Raw genomic sequence first — 18,035 nt, forward strand, 5'->3', positions numbered from 1 at the left:
CTTAAAGATTAAAAAAATCTGAGTATCTTCTTTCAATTCAATGAAGAGCTGATTCCCCCCCCCTCCCCCCCCCAACTTTCCGTGGGAGAAACTTGTCCATAGAGTTTCGGATAAATGTAAAACATTTTCCTTTGAAAAGAGAATTTTCATGATTCTTTAATATTTGGAGAGACATAGCACAAATTGATGGATAAATGGTATTCACAGGTAAGTAATTTCCCACTTAAGTGCAAGTCTAATGGGAATCCCCGGAAGTTTGAGTTCAAACTCATTTGATGTTCCAGGTATGTTGCCACTAGAAAAATGAGTATTATGGTAAAGTTAAAAGTTCTAAAAAAGAAAATATTTTAGTTTATCTCCTTCTGTAATCCAGTGGAAAACACATTGAAATGCCATTTTTACTGGGGAGATGGAGGGTCTCATTTTCAGGTGGTTTTTTTTTTTTAGCTGTTCTCTTACTAGTGCGGTAGAACAGTGTGAGAGTTTTACATAATTTTAGATATTGTGCAGTCTCTGTCCTTGGAGGTTTTCAAAATAAAACGATAAACCCATGAGCAAGCTGGTCTGACCCAATTGCTTTGAGCAGGAGGTCAAACAAGAGACTTCTGAGGTTCCTTCCAACCTGACTTATCCTGTGATCTTATGATACGAATTCCCCTGTTTTGCCAAAGGGGAAACAAAGGAACAAAAAATCTTAGTGATTTAATTTTTAGTTACCTTCAGCTGTACACCAGCAGGTATGACATAAGGAACTGACCTTCAAAAGACTGTATCAAAAATTCATTATTTTTTTAGTTTTCTTCCAGCTTTTAACATGCCTGAGGAAATACACGCTATCTATTTGGATTGGAAAGATTTCTTAATGTTTAGTGGAATTTTTTCCAGAGATGATAAATGTTTGGTCATTCCATAGTGATTAATAGTTTGTTCAACTTAATCATTACTGAAGTTTAAGTATTGCTTAGAGTCCTCCTACAAGCAATGAAAATTTGTTGTAACTAAGATGGAAGATGTGGTAGCATGCTGTCAGCATCTTTGAAGCTTCTTCTGATTATGTAATAACAGTGAGGTAAAAAGATATCTACAGATATATAGATATACATATATATGCAATCGTTATATGCATATGTAATTTCAGTCAGTCTCTGTTAAGTATTCAGCCTTTATAATGGTGCCAACTGGAATGTTTTATGGACTTAATATTCGTTTGCTGCTTTCTTGTTTATTTCAAAATTATGCAGTCCTGAAATAGATTGTGCAGGCAGTGTTGCAAAGCTCTAAAGCACGTGCACAGTTAAAATACATTGAAAATGTTTGCTTTAAAAGAAAGTAATTTAGGTAGCCGCTTCACTGCCTAAACTGATGCAGCCTAGGTTTGTCCATCTGCTTTGTCATTACTGTTCTTGAAGGTGCATTTCTTTAGATCATGTTTTGAAGTTCTCCAAAGGAGCCGTAAGTAGACCTGGTGTGTTTGCAAACATCAGCCTTTATGTCTAGATGAAATGGGTGTTAGAGATTTTTTTTTCTTTCAAGCTAAAGCTGGTCTACATAGTGTATTTCAGGGTTCATGTCCACACCTATCCCTCGTTTTGACTGACCTTTATGTCTAAAAAGAAATTACATAATTAATTTTCAAGCTTAAGCATATTAACAGAAGACTGCACAATATTAAATACAATTTTGAGACTGCAATTATCTTAAAAAGAAAATTAGAAGTTGTTTTGTCTTGAAACGTGCTGCTTTTCAAGCACTTGAAAAGTCCAAGCCAGATTTGTTCTGGTGTTTCTACTATAGATGAGTTCAGAAAGGAATAACACCACGTTCCAAAATCTGTAGACAAAACTCCCCCTTCTGAATTGTACTTAATCAGTAGAAAGGAACAGTTGCACATGGAAAATACTATCCGGACAGCTATCAAGCATACTTGTATATAGCATAATTATAAGATCTAAAAATTTTTAGCAAGATGTCTCTATTTTCTAAAGGTTGACTAGGTCTGCAGCTTGATATGGTGCAGTGTGTTACTGCTTGCTGTTTGTGCCTGGCCAAGAAGAATCCTGCCTTTTCTTTACATCTGCCTTCTGCTCTTTCTTATCCATGCATAATTTGTGGGCAGAAATAATGTTTTTAATTAGACCAACTTATAATAGTTAGAAAAAAGGGTTGTTTTTTGTTGTTTTGGTTTTTTTTAAAAGCTACACCAACCTGTGTTAAGGACACAAACTTGCTTATTTTAGGTCAGCTAATATAGTTGGATAATACGATGTCTTTTCCCTACAGATCTTGCTTTATGCTCTTAAAATCCTCAAACAGCAACGACTCTCTGTTGCTTCCCTAGCAGGAACTCCACCTACTTAAAATGAATGTATAAGGTGTTTTCTCTTTGGTGGTACATATATTCTCAAAATCATTATTCTCTTGGCTAGTTTGATAAATCTAGTGATTAGGAATATTGATAATGTTGATGAATATGGATTTCTGTGGATCACTGTTCTTTTGGAAGTCCCTGTTCTCCAGAGACTTACAAGTAAGCATATGGTATTAAGACTAGGAATGTAAAAAGCTAAATTCACTCAGACAATTCTTTTATTACATTAAATTGATTTGTACTCTGCAGTAGTATTCTGGAGATCGTTGGGCAAAGGTAGGTTCTCTCTTTCACACTATTTCCAGCTTATCAGGAATATCCTTTGCTTCCAAAGGAATGGAGAAAAAAATGACCGTTCCAATCACCTACATAAGCATGTTAGATTTGTCATTTCTGTAGTATGTATTGCATTTGCTGACAATTTCAAACGGGGCTTTTACAAAAATGCAATCAGAAATTTTAATGCTAGATTAAACTTTAGAATTTCTGTGTTCACATTATAAAACTGGAATGGTGGAGGCTTTAAATAGCAGGTGCAATCCTGATGGCCACTTTTGTAGACATGTAACTGCTGCTTCCTGTCTGAAAAAAACATCCTGCTTGCTCAAAGGCTTCTTCACATGCTGCGTGCTTCTCTTCCACTTTGCGATTTTCTTTTCCCTGCGTCATGGAATTCTTCAAGGAATATACAGTCTTTCTCCTTAAGAGCACTTACTGTGTATGTTTCAGTCTACAATTTCACCATGAGGATGTCTGTTCCTAGTAAGTCTGGATGGAAATACTGGCAATTAAGTCTGTGTTGTGCACAACGGTTGAAGTTGCGTTAGTTTCTGCAGAACTCTGTCCCATCAGGTATCATCACTGCAACATGTAGCAAGCCCTAGCACTTACTGAAATTCAAAGAAGGTTCTAAAGAATGGTATTTTATTCCACAGAAATTATTTACTAGAAATACCAGAAGTTACTTTTAACCCATTGCAAAATATTTTATTGACCAAATTAGTAACTTTTCTTCAAATAGAATGTTGGCATTTGAATAAGTTTTTTTAACTTTTTTCAAGATGTCAAAATGCAAGTAAAGAATAGGCATGAGACAGGTTTTCCTGAAAAATACTTAGAAGGATTTGTTAAAGCAGCAATTATCACGAGTATCTAACAAACATAGTTTAGTAGTGATATTTGAAAATGAACAATTTGGGGAATTTTAATTAGAATTTAATTTGACTTTTATTTTGAAGTGCCATATTAAAAATCTTAAAAGTTAATGTTGCATTTACTAGACATGAAGAGTATCAGAATATTTTTCCTGATGTGTCTACTCTTTGCCATCCTTGCACAGAAAGGAGGACTCGAGCTTAGGAGTGAAAAGTGAATTAATTTTTCAGTTGCTACAGTGCATGGCTCTTTGATGCCAGTTACTGTGAATTGGACATCTGCGTGGTAGCAACCGGTAACCCTGCTGATTTAGGTAACATTTTCTAATGACCAGATGTTGTGTGATAATTCTAGTTCCAATCGGACTGAATAAATTATCTGGTAGTGAAAGGTGGTAAATTGCACTAATCTTCCTGAAAATCTGTCCCTCACAAAAAAAAAGTTTCTCTTCAGTCACCCAGTAGCAGAAAAGACTATTCATAAAATTCTGTGATAGATGAATCAGGCTTTTATTTAAAAACTACTATAGCTTTTGTAAAAGTTTACTTGTTTGTACGTGATAGCAGGAATAATGGGTTTTGCTGCTTATTTTGCCATAGAATGTATCTGTCATGCATACTGCATCTCACTGTAGATGTCATGTAAAAAGAACTTAAAACCCCTAGTGTTTTCTTTTCTGTGAAAGATGCATTGATACAAAGGCACAACCAGCCTCATTGATGTGCCGTCTTGAGGAGGTTAGGATGCTGCTGATGGAGTACAAATGATTAATGCCCAGTCTCCAAAAGATGAAGAATCTGTTATTCTTAAAGCCAGGTGATTCTCAGCCTGCTGTACCTTTTTCTCCAATGTAGTGCTTGTGTCGCAGTTGATCATGTTCATGACACCTTGGCGCTTGTAACAACTGCATCTTCTAGCAGCAGATAATTCACAAGGGAATATGTATTCCAAAAATAGAGACTAGTCTAATGAAGGTGTGTTCTGTGTACTAAAGCAATAACTGTATTTTAACTTGCACTGAAAATAAACTGTTGACATGGGATTATACCTGTTAAAGCTTCCTTTTTTTTTGTTAACTTTTTAAGGTTAAAAATGCACTTTGCTTCCCAATACAGGGTTGCTGTATTAACAAAAATATTAAAAATCAAAATGTAAATTTGGCAGAACTGTTATCTTGCATCATTTTGCCAACAAATGTATTTTTGTTTTTTCAGTTTCCTCAGTGGGTTACTTCAGTAGCAATGGCATGCTTTTTACATAGCCTTTTCTGAAACAGAAATGATGTCATCTTCTTTCATGAAAGTCATCTTTTTTTGGTCTCTGCTTCTGTTAGTATTTGAATGAGACTATGTATGGAGATTTAGCTGTGCAAGTGAAGAGGAGACTTTACTAACTCCCCCACAGTCACGGTCTCAATTTATCAGTAATTTTATTTTACGAAAGATTTCTAAAGTCCAACTTCCTAGAAGAGAAATACTGCAGTTTTCCATTCCTCAGCTTAGCTATTTCTACACAGCACAGACAGCACTGTAAAAGGTGTTTTATTTGAAAAGCACAGATCAATTCCACTCAGAGGTCAGGGTAGCAACCTTTTACTGGTGATGACTTTTTTCCCCCCTCGCTATTTATGTGCCTAACTTATTTGTTTTTCCTGTTATTTTGCAAACGTATGCCATTTTCCCCAAAGCACTGTTTTTTAGCTTCTATCTTCTCTCTCTGTAGTTTCATATATGGACCCAGTTCATTGTTATGTGGATGGTTTGTACATTTCTGAGACTGGAAAGATATTTTTTATTTCCTTTCTTTTGGTGTGTGTAAGATTAAAAACTTTAAAAGTTGCTACAGAAAGCACTGAGAGAAGTCTAAAGGTTCCTTAGGAAAGAGCTGCTTTCTGAATCACATCTGCCCAGTAAACACTTGTTCTCTTTTGCCTTTTATTTTAAATTTATTATCTAGTTGGCATTTTCTTCTGGTGGTTTGAGCCCACATTTTTTGCACAGCTGCAGATGATTTGCATGATTGAAGTTTAGCAGGTATCTTTTGTGGTGGTGTTTTTCATATAACAATTTCTCCAAAACCCAGAAAAAAAAGTCCCATAGATAACTTGTTTATATTTTCAACTTTTATTTCCAGAATAGTAATAACTAAAATATCTAGTATTAATATTACTGCTTTTGTGCTAGTCTTGTAACAAAGAAGATTGAGTTAAAATACTGCAGGCAAGATCACTGTTTCAGAAAAATGTAAAAGTTTCTTTTTTCTCAGCATTGCTGAGGAGATGGTCTGAATTGTTCTTTTTCTGCTGTGCATGAACTTACAAATAGATGGACATTCTCTGTCTTGGATTCTTTTGTCCACGTCATTTGGCTTTTTATGTGTTTTCTAGAATTTTGTATAAACTTTTTTTAAAAGCTTTTTTAAAACTTTATTGTAGAGTTCAAAAAGTATTTCAGACTAACTTTTTTTCCTTGGGAGTGTAAGGTTTTTGACAAAGTTTCTGTCTATCCTATAATTGGAAAATTTTCATTTTGAAATATTAGACAGTTTCTGGTGCTAACATGGAGGGGTATGCAATAACATCCAGGAGTTATTTGCTCCAAGTGTAGATCTGGCATTTGAATTGGATATTTTTCTTCTTCTAGGGAGAAAATTTTCCTGTTCTAATAACATTCTTTTCCATTAAAGTTCTGCTTAATTCATGAGAACATACACTGCATTTACAATTGCAGTATGCTCTTAGGATACTTTCATGCAAATCTCCGCATCGTTCCTTTATGCTTATTTTGGAAATTTGTAACATGCTACTGAGTGCATGTACCTGTAGATTCAAATACAAATTCAGTCATAGACTGCATCACAGAGGGAAACACCACACTTAAATGCCAGTACAGTATTTGTATCTTGTCTGATTTTTTTTTTTTTACTCCTTTGAAGTCAGCAGTGAAAAAATCTAACTGGTAGTCATTTCAAGAAGCACAGGGTTCAAAGAAGTATTCAGTCTATCCGTAATATGGTGTGGTCTGTTTAATTATTGTACCCGCTATTCTGGTCTTGAAAGAGCAGTCCCTTAATACGTTGTCATAGGAAACCTGTTTCACAGCTATTTTTTTACATGAAGAAGAAACAGTATTTTTTTTCCCTGCACTTTAAATCAAATACCACTTGTTTTGTTCACATCTACTTGTGACGTTAGTAGATGAATCTGAGAACAGCATTTTCCACCAATTGTTACCAGCACTTCTCATTTGGAACCCCACTTAAACTGGTGACGGGCCCTTTTGCCTTTCTTCTTCTCATAACCATGTCTGTTGTCTTTTGCATGTTGTCCATGTTTTTTCCCCTGGTTTTGATATATCTGAGTTATTTAAGTACTCTGGATTGTTTTATCCCATTTCTTCCTGTTGACATCTCTCCCTTTCTTTGTTAGGTTTTATCGCACAAAATCCCTGGTAAGTTTTCAACACCATCTTTTTCCCTGTGTCTCTGTTCATCACGTGTGAAGAGCCTTACTATTTGATCCATTTGTGTGCTTGTGGAATTTAAAATGATATATGGGGATGCATGGTATTTTAGAGAGCTTCATAGATATTTATACAGCCACACTCTACAAAACAGTTGCTTAATAGGGACCTATTTTTAGAATTGAAACAGAACTAAAAAGTATTTGGCTTCTTCTACTTTAATAGGGACTTCAGTATTATCTTTAAATCAGAAAGAGGAAAAGATTTTCTTAAATTTCAAAATTAATAGGTGGCAGGAAAGAGGTCTGAGTCCACAGATGATGTGGTGGTGATACAGGAAAGCACAGGAAAATAAGAGGAAATAAGAGCACTGATGGTGCAGAAATTTGAAGTAAGACTGTGATAAAACATTCCTTGTTTCTGTTGCTCGCCTGAGCTCATCTTTTCTTTGCTGCTTGATTGAAATTTCAATGGAAGGTATTATCTCTATTATGTTTCTGTCTGTAACACTAAATCATTGTTTTGCTCCTGCATTTTAATTACATTTTTGCACTGAATTTTTTTTTTTAGTTTTGCTGTGTTTCTTCTCATTAGCCCTGAGATCACCACTAGATTAGACATGTTCGTAAGTCACCGTATGATATTACATGCTGGGGTTTTTTTCTGTTTTAGTTCATGGTACTCTGTTCATTGTGTGTGTTTCTGTCCTCATAATTTACAGCCCTTTCATATTTCAGTTGCTTGAAAATTGGTCCTTTGTGCTTGAGATTAAAATTCTCCTGTCTGTTCAGCTTCACCTCTGTATAGAAAGAGTAGTGCTTTGTAGATTAGGCCAATATTATGTGCTCTGCTCTCTACCAGCAGTTTGCCTGAGTAGACCCGCTGCTTCCTAGTTTGCTCAATCTTGGTGGTATTGTAAAATGCAAAGAGCAAGTTAAATGGCCTCTATCTGCATATCCCTTCTTGGATCTCTTGTACTTGCTAATTGTCTGGATTATTGACTGACACAAATCTTTTCCTAGAGTCTATACAAAGTTTGATAGTCTCTCTGTTGTCCCCCTGCCCCACCCCTGGGCCAACTGCTGTTCACTTATTACTGAGAGCAGGTGCTCATGCAGTATTTGCCCTAGAACCAAAGAAAATAGCTTTTCTAACTTCTGTGTACTTAAACTCATTATTTTTTTGCTTAAAATGATAATGGGCTCATACTTATGGATGTTCTGTATTGGTAAACTGGCTATCAAAAGTAGCTTACATGGCTTTTTTGGTTGGCAAGAAGGAAAACAGTTTTCCTGCAAACTTACTATCCCTTAAAGTGAGAAGCTGGCTGGACAAAGTGTTGTTTTTCTGTGACTAGCCAGATGAACATGTCTGTCTTTAAAAGTAATTTGTCTGGTGGAGAAGAGAGTTGAGCGTACCTCTCAATGGGATGCAAGAAAGTAAGATCCTGCCCTGTAGTCTTAACCATAAAAACACACTGAAACCTGTTCTTCCAATGAAGGAAGATCAAGTTGACTGAAAGATCTTGGTAGGCCTTCTGTGTTGGGTGTTTTTATTAAAAGATTCTGGGTTCACTTGGGGGTAAGGGTATATCAAGTTATGACTTCTTGTTACTACTTTTGAAGGGATCCACAATTTTTTTCTTAGGTTTTAGCAGGTTGCTGAGAGTGATATCTGCTCATGTGGCCAGACAGTGGTTTGAAACTTGGATTAACCTCTAAACTAGACATTTGGACTATGCTTTTCTCTTGCAACAGCCATAGTCGCCAGCAGAACTTTAATGAACATCCATCAGGATGTTAAAGGAAATAAGTGCTCAAAATGATTAATGATGATTACTCTTAGCTTTTCTGGAAGTATTTGTTCTCTTCCCTGAGTTGGGAACTAAGTATTCCAACTCGACCGCTTACAACCTTGACTGAAATTATGATCAGAGCACAGAGCTTGAGGCAAGCTGGTACTCAGTTCTGCAGTGTGTCCCCTGATTTCCTTCCTCTTCCTGCCTTTCATGAAATTGCCATGCTGAATTTTAGGATGCACCAAAGTTTCTTTATTAGCTTCAGGTTAATTTAAAAATATGTCTAAATCAATACTGTGGTTTTGACATTCCTTCTTTCCATTACTTATTGTAGTATTCAGTAAAAATATCAAACTTTGGCTTTGCTTAGTGGTGTTTCACACAGGTGTAACAGGCAAAGGCTTGACAAAGGTCTGCAGGTAGAAAGGCTGGGGATTTTGACACCTTGATGGCAGCAAGTGAACACACCAGTCAACGTTTTCAATAATTAGTGAATAAAACTAGTTTCTTAAGTATGTGTTTAAAAAACATCACTGAAGCTACTCTAGGATCAGTGCGTCTTAAAATTACATCACTTAACTAGAAGCTGAGCTTCAGGCACCAGTTTTTAACACATGCCCCACTTCGTTCTTGATTCATAAAATAAGTGTATGTTCTGACTGACCAGTAGTTAAATAGTTATGTTTGAGATAAACCATCATTGTGAGGCTTCAAATTATTTGACATTCTAATCAGATTCATCTTTTTTTTTTTTAAAGTTGATGGTACAGGCTATGAGCAGACTCCAAAACACTTGTTTAGTTCATGTTTGGAGGACGTGACTGGGAACATTTTAACGTGAAAGCTCGCACTTTTCAGGGATATTTTTTGTTTTTACAAAAAAACATGCTGCCCAGCAAACTGATTCTGTACCCAGATATAAAGCCACAAATCTATGGGAACTGCAGACTAATGATTGACAAAATCATTGAATTTCTCATCTTTCAAGTTCAACTTTTTCTTCCCTTGAAGGACCACCAGTTGTTCTATTCCTGGACACAGCTATACTCTCCCCTTTTCTATATGGCATTATGTAGTAATTGCTATGCTGCATTAGACTAAAGATCAGTCTTGTCTGATGGCTTAAGACAGTAAACACTCATTAGAGGCAGTGCAAGCTCTTTCAGATCCAGGGACTAGTACCAGATACTTGAAAAGGAGGTGCCAGAAAACAAGCAGTAGAAAACTGTGGGACAGTTTCTCTCTGAGGGAGTATTTTTTCGGCTCCTGTCAGCTGTTTTTGTTATGAAGCATGAGAATTTTTCTTACAATTGCTGTTCATTTTTAATGTTTCTTGTACAACATTTATTTTTAATATCATTAAATGTAAATACCTTTGTAAATAAATATTTTTTGTCAATGAAAAGCAAGTGTGTTGCTGCTTTCAAAGTAGGCTGGGTAATTTTTGAACAGAAAAGAACATCTAGTCCCAGCTACTTTACAGATAATGTAACCAGCAAAAAAAAAAAAAAGGATGTTGTTCTACCTCTTGCAATTTAAAAAAAAAGCCCTCTTAATTCTCTGATGAATACCTGCAAAGGAATTATAAGTAATATGCCATGAGAATTTTAATAGATAACTGTGCCTAAGTGCAAAGTAGAATCCGGTCTGCTTTTCTTAAATAATTTAACTCTGTGATGAAAACCTGCCTTTGTCCTTGAATTCAGCTGCCATTACTGCCAAGCACTAGCATATATATATGTTGAATAAGAAGGTGTTGGACAGTTTTAATGTGGTGTATCTTCCCCTTTTACACTTTCTGCCCGATTTTTCCTGTCATTTCTCTTGAGCTAGCTCTGAGGCTCCTGATGGCTTTCTGTTTAAGATTAATAATGATTTCTTAATTAGAAGTAATGACTACTGTATTGCACTAAGCGTTATGCTGCATTTTAAAGCATCGTCACATAGGCAAACTCTCTGTGACAGAGATGCACTTAATGTTATACATAGGGGTTTTTTTAAGTGCATAAAAGTGGTGGTAAGTTAGAAAATGTGGACACTGACTAAGCAAAATTAGTGAAAACTTTGTAATTTTTACATACTAAAGTAACTTTCTGTTGGTAATTATCTGTGATCAATCTAGATATGATGTAACTATGTCATGATTCAAAATTGTGAAACATGCATACTTAATTGATTTTTGTGTATTTCTCAGTTCTAAGAGAATGTTAAACAGTTCTTCGCATGTTACAGATGCTGGTCCCATTACTGTGCTGTTGCACAACCTGCTGTGAAACTTGTTTTGTCTCTATATGTTTTACAACATATACAGGAAATAACCTGATTGGGTGTAGGTAGTGATAACGCTCAAAAATAAATTCAGGAGTTAGGAAAAAGCAAATATGTCTAAAAGGAAAGGTGTCTTTATAGAGTTTGTAGACTCTAGGATGAAGATACTCAAATGATTTAAAAAAAAAACAACCCACCTGACACTACAAATCTAAAACAGCAGACATTTTCAGTTGTGCAATTTTTGTTTCTGTTCAAAGCAATGCATTTCAGCTTTGGAAGTTGCTCAGTATTCTACCTTCAATTCACTGAAGAATTTAAACAGTCACTTTAAGTTTAACATGTGGGTCCCATTAGTTAAAGACTGAACCCTGCATGACCCAGTTCCCACATACACTGGGACCCAGCTGGATTTCTTCCCCTTGCTATAAACCCTTACAGAAGACATTGTCATCAAATTTCAACAGATGTAACGAATTCAGATCACTACATGCTATTACTGGTAATTACATGGAATATAACAAGATTTTTTCATGATTCTTTGCAGTGCATTTGCCATTATGCAAGCTGTGCAAGCACACAACTAGCATTAAGTTAAAACTTTTTATTGCTAGTGTTTTAGGATTTTGTAGAATTCAGACTATTCACTGAGTGGTGTAAGTTCTGTTGGGACTAGCACATATAAATTCTGAAGTCATTTATGGAAACACATTTTGGGGGCTGATTACCTGTTCCAGGTAGTCTTGGGAAAACTCGTTTGTTTACCCACACCTGTTTCATTAGTGTTTACTGATTATTATTTTTTTAACCTTCTGATTTCACAGAGAATAAAAACAAGCTGTCCTGTTATAAGAGCTTTTGTCTGGGAAGAAAACTTAGTATGATTATAGAACTGTTAAAAAAGGGATTTGTAAACAAGGCTTAATTATGTCCCATTCTGCTGCTGGTTTAGAGGAATACTGATGATCTAGGAGACATTCCCTGTAGGTAGAATAAAACTCTAGCAATCTCTCTAGATACCAAGTTTAATAAACTAGCAGAGAGCTAGAGAAAGACTGTGAGCAAATAAAGGAAAATAAAACTTGAGTTTCATGGGACAGAGGTCTGAAAGTATGATGGGAGGCATTGTTCTTAATCCACTGAAGACTGAAAGGAGCTTTTCCCTTAATTTGTTATTCACCAACCTCTCACATTATGCTACAAAGAAAAAGCATGCTGTGTATCTGTAGATGGAGGGTTTCTGTGGTATTCATTCTTAGAGTGGAGAATAGGAAGTGAAAGACCTCATAGGACAGCTTTCAAGAGGAGTATAGTTCGCATAATGTGATAGGGCAAAGAACACTACTGGAATTAAAATATATTCTTACCCTTATTGCTAACCTGATTGGTGTTATCAAAACAGTACCAGGGTTCTTGTAGATACGAGGTATTCGGTTCCTAAGTGAGCTTTACATAGAAGCAGGGAATTGCTAGGGGAATGGGTAACCATCAGATAACATTTTAAAAGCCTTCCATAAAAATGGAACAGGCAGAATAATCCAATCTGCCAAGTAGGCTGGAAGCAACTAACAAAGTCTAAGGGAATTATGTAGAAAACTTAGAACACCTTTCTGCTAACGTGGTTGTTTTCCGTTATCTTTGACTTGCAGGTCCTTCCCCCCCCCCCCCCCCCCCGTGGCCTTTTTGGGGTTGGAGAACCTTAGCTTGAACAGTAGTAAGACTTGATGTTTCTTTGCAGATCCCTTGGAAATAGTCCCCTACAAAGGGCCTGCTCTTCTGAGAGGTGTTCTGTTATTTTGGGGATACAGATTACAGGAAGGTGAATGTTACTGTGTGGTGATGAAAACGCTTCAAGTCTGACCAATTCAAGTGGAGGATACACAGCTCTCTTTACTCCCCATTTAAAACAGCATGAGAGAACCATGTGTCTTTAAAAAAAAAAAAAAATCCAAGCAAATAGATTTCTCTCTAAATGAGAAACAGTATTGTTGCAGTTAAACGATTATGTTTATTCTTTAAAATATATATAGTTACAAATGTCCATTTTCTTTGGAATGTGGATGTTAAAAAAGTACAAGAAGATGCCTTAAGAGTGTCATCTCAGTATGTGTATATACATCCAAATAATTGCTGAGAAGGATCTAGAAATCCTACAATGTAATCAAACCCCTTTCCAATTTATGTGCCTTCAGAATGGGGCTCATTCCTAGGGGAAAGGATATAATAGAAAAAAAATTAGCTACAGCAATAAACCTGATATATCCATAATTGATAGTTTATACACAGTTGCATTATAAAATATATAGATATGCTAGGCTGTAATTAAAAAGACAGTGATCCAAACCAACTTTTTTACACCATGTATTACATTCACTAAGTCATATATGCAGAAATTAGAGTGAGAGGGGAAAAAAAATCAAGTCCTTAATTTATGTGTACTTTTCCAGGCTTGTAACATGGTGGATTTGCTCAAACACTGTTACACATAATCTTATAGCTTGTTACGCCTTTCACCAGCCAGTATTTCTGTTCAGTGTCTTTTAAAGAACAACCCTTCAAATAAGCTGGCTAGAAGTATTAACAATCAGTATTTTAATTAACAGGGTTGTGATTACAGTCACTCAGTTCAAAAATTTATTATGCATCTGAAAAGTATTATTAGAGAAATACTTTTGTATCTAAACTTTTTTAAAAATCTACATATGCTTGTTTTTATTTTTTCTGCAGATTTTTTAAAAGGTTAGAAGAAGTTGTAGTAAGTAAAACTGACAAGTGTTAGTATATTGATTTATGCTCAGACATTAACTCATGATCTTAAACGAGTTCAGTTTATCAAAAATCTTTACCTTCAGTCTTTCATTTCACTTTGTTTATAGGCCTTCTATTGCCATGACTTCTGAACAATTCACACATTTCAATTCATTTATCCATAAAGCGTCCCTACAAGATAGGGAAATGATATAACGTCTATGCCTTTTACAGACGGGGGCTCAGGGGGCAGAAAGGGTGCAAGCATTGTTCAGAGAGGAATTCCCATCCTGGCTGTCCTAGGTCACAGGGACATACATATGTGTGACTGCTGAAGTTACTGAGCAAAAGCTGTTTAGAGTCAGCAAATAAGGAATGTAAACAACAGAGATTTGCATGAATTAAGGTTTTCTGAGTGTGGTGCTTGGTGACGGGTTCTGTACCAGAGGAGAGTCCGATTCCCAGGTCTTAGCCTAGAACTAAGAACTGAAAACAACTGCGAAGTAAGAGCTACCAGGCTTCTTTTTCTCTGGAGTTTTATTTTAAACGTATTTTCTGCATCATCTGTCTCATTACAGATGGTAGTATGTACATCTATCAGCAGAAAGAAGGAAAAGCAATATACAGTGTCAATTGCTCCAATTAAAAAAAAAAAAAAAATTTAAAAGGGTCTTACTAGATGATGCTGTTCACTTATCTTAGTTACCTTATGTAATTCTTCTGAGTTAGTTCGTCCCTTGGGAATAGTTTATTTGAATCATCATTGTTGTAGGAAAGAATTTATTTTCTCTCTAGAAAGCTTCATTGCATTAGGAACCTATAGCTAAGTATATATGATGATCCCATTTGGTGCAGAACTTTGTCTAAGAGATGCCTCTCTTGAGGGCAGGACAGATCATTTTGATTAGATTACAAAGGAGGGTCCCAGTTTTTCCCCACTATTACTGTAGTCCAGAGCACACTGGTTGAAAGATTGCTCTCTGCAGGAAATGCCAGTTACCTATCTTTATAATGGTTATGTTTATGGTAAGTTTCTTCTGATCCCTGTGGTCAATTTTAATGTGCTGATGATGGTCAGAAGCCTGCTGCTAAGTACCTAATGATTTATCTGCTCTGGTTACAAGTTCTGAGTGTCCTGGCATCTTTTACTACCTTTCAGCTTTGTGGTCTGGGGCTAGTGGGTAGTGACTATCAAACCTGGCTTCTCAGAAGCCCATCAGTCCTGTGCTGTCCTGTCACTGTTGCTCCCTTTTGAAGACTTTTAGAGGATGGGTGCTTCGGTTGCTCTGTTTAAGAGTGTGGCTCTGAACTTGAACTGGATTGCCCACGCTGAGCCTTTCTTCCCTCAGGGTACGTATTTGGGCTGGTTTAACTCAGGTTAGGTCTCAAAAGAAAAGCCTAAATCAGGTTTTGCAGAGGATGAGCTGTCATCCAGAGATGGCCTTTCACAAGCATAACTCGTTTTCCAGATGCAATCTTACCAACTAAACAGAGTAGCCCTTTGTCTCTCAGCGCTCTTCTGTTACTAATTGTCTTTATTTCAGGAGCAGCAAGGCCAATGTAATTCTAGTCCGTGTGGGTAGGTCTTTTTATGGTTTTGCTGGGCTTTGGTTTTTTTCATATTTATGATAGTACTCAAGTATTCTAGTCTGAACACATTTTCGTACAGTTCAACCAGTTATTAACTGTAATGGAACGTTTCTCTATAAGGGCCTATTGTTGCCCTTGAATTAAAATCCCCTGTCTTTCCCTGGGGGCTGCAGGATAGCAAGTACCTACAGGATATCATCGGCTGAAAATCTGCAAGCATTAATTGCCTTCCACTGTGGAGAAAGAGCGCTTTCTCTCTTACTACTGGCCAAATTGTTCCTCCCAAATAAACACTTGGAAGCAAGGTTTGCTCAGCATTCAGCTTCATGTTTTAGTTGAGAGAGATTTAGTAAGAGCAAATCCAGATAGACAGTGCCTTTCATTTCTTTCTGCATCAGAAGAGCCAGAGAGAAGGGAGACAATACATCTCAAAGTGCCCCTCTGTTGGTAGGACAGACCACCAGAGTGGGCGCTTGTGAGCACATTTATAGTCTTTGCAACTTGAGGATCCTGCTCTTCCCTGAGACCCCACATCTTCCAAGGGCAATTCTACCTGCTATGGCTGGGGGAGGAGTGTTGGGTTCCTTCATCTGTATTGTCAATTGATCCTTAAAGTTGTTCCCCATATACTTACCAAAGCTGTATTCATTTCTTCTTGGGTCAAGAATCTCTCCCCTGTCTGTCCTTTCCTCCAGAGAGGAGGAAAGTTGCACTCATTTGATGGAGAGTGTGCTCTACTTGTTAACATTTTGCTTTTATTTTAAGATAGAAGTATATTGCTTATTCTAATTTGATTTGTGTGTGGCCTCAGGAAAATTTCGACTGATAATTTTTAATGTCTTGTCGAATTGAGGCCTGTATTAAGACAGCTTGTGCTGCTTGAAGTTAGGTGTTCCACCATGTAGCACCGTGTAGTACTTGTGGGAGCTGTCTGATGGCAACCCTTTGTCTTTCATGAAACATGCTACCATTCTTCCATATCATTTTATAACTTCAGTGCCTTTATGTTGCAGACAGCCCTTCCTTTCTCATCTTGCTTCTTTCTTTAGTTACTGCATGCTGCCTCATTTTCTGGCATTGACTATTACTGTTGGCTTTCCCTTGAAGTGGGCTGGCATGGAGAGAGATTGGAGAAAGAAATTATCATTCGTTATTTCTTGTCTAAATCCCTGTAGTTCAGCTCAGAAACCTCATTTTGTTGTGTAGTAGGAACAGGCATTTCTTCCTGACAGATTTTAGATCATCTGAGCAGCACTGATTCTCTGTCAAGGTCAGTCAGTCTGTTTAAAACGAAATTATATCACGAGGGTTTTTCTCTCCTAACTCTTGAGCGTAGAGAAACCTGAATCCCTCTGACCTGATAAGAGGTTACACCTCAGAAGATTTCATCATATGCTAATTTAGTTTTCAGATCCATAATTTAATTTCTTTGCTTATTTTCTGACAGGACAGCAAAAGGGTAGTACTGATAGGATAGGAACAAATATGTATTTGCCTTTCATTTCTACAATATTTCACAGAAAGTGAAGTGTCACAGTGTTGTTTTCCCTTACCACCTCCATACAAACACTTCATCAGTATAACGTTTAAAATACTGTGTAATAGTATAGGGCCAGAGCCTAAAGAAAAGTAGCGGTTTGAGCAGAAACTTCCTAGAGAATTTTTATGTTGGTGAAGTGAGCTTGGTTTGAGGGTGTAATCTGAGGAGAAGATGCTCCCAGTGATTAGTGGGAAGGAAAGCAACCTAAATAACTCAGAAGAGGTTTTTTTTAGTTTGATTTTGTTTTGTGACCTGTGCTCTGTGATGTTTTTCATTCAGTTTTACATTACAGTTATAAGGTGTGCCCCCTTTAATTTTGCAGTGTCTTTTCAGTGTCCGTGAAATCTCAAAATGAACAATTTTTATCTTCGTAACAGGACATGGAGCAGATGTGAAATGTGTTGACTGGCATCCGACAAAGGGATTAGTTGTATCGGGAAGTAAAGATAGCCAACAACCCATCAAGTTCTGGGATCCAAAGACTGGCCAGAGCCTTGCCACACTGTAAGTTCTTGCCCACAGACTTTGATTTGCTCAAATATAAGCTAACTTCATAACATAATCTTTTTTTTAATTCCCTTCTCAGCTTTTTGCCTCACATCTTTTCAGCTATACACAATTGCTTCAAATGTAAAGCTAGTGCTTTAGTTGTGCCAGAAAATCTAGATGTTAGATGAAGTCAAGGCTATACTTGGAAAATTGTGACTTTAATATTCCTTATTTAAATTTACTTTGTACTTCTCCATAGATGTCCTACTCACACAGTTCTCATTTGGAAAACAGAATTGAGATATGGAAACACAAATGAGGTGTTTCATCTGGCTGAGGAAAAATTTCTTACGCTGCAGTAGTGTTGTGGTTTAACCTCAGTCGGCAACTGAGCACCACACAGCTGCTTGCTCACTCCTCCCCGTGCTGCCCGCCCGCCCCCCCCGGTGGGATGGGAGAGAGAATTGGAAGAGCACAAGTGAGAAAAACTCGTGGGTTGAGATAAAAACAGTTTAATAATTGAAATAAAATAATAATAATGTAATAATAATGTAATAATAATACACAAAGCAAGGGATGCACAATGCAATTGCTCACCACCCACTGACCGATGCCCAG

General features: G+C 36.7%; 1 protein-coding gene across 2 annotated transcripts in view; it reads left to right on the plus strand.

Annotated features, from left to right (window-relative positions):
- The window catches only part of WDR33 (WD repeat domain 33), a 55,694-nt gene that overhangs the window by 16,693 nt on the left and 20,966 nt on the right, over positions 1-18,035 (plus strand). For both annotated transcript variants that reach the window (XM_009284289.1, XM_009284292.1), the window contains exon 7: positions 17,306-17,432. In XM_009284289.1, coding sequence (XP_009282564.1) covers positions 17,306-17,432 — 127 coding nt within the window. The remainder of the gene's footprint in view (positions 1-17,305; positions 17,433-18,035) is intronic.

Source organism: Aptenodytes forsteri, unplaced genomic scaffold, assembly GCF_000699145.1.
Source record: "Aptenodytes forsteri isolate BGI_AS27 unplaced genomic scaffold, ASM69914v1 Scaffold278, whole genome shotgun sequence".
NCBI classification, from domain to species: domain Eukaryota; kingdom Metazoa; phylum Chordata; class Aves; order Sphenisciformes; family Spheniscidae; genus Aptenodytes; species Aptenodytes forsteri.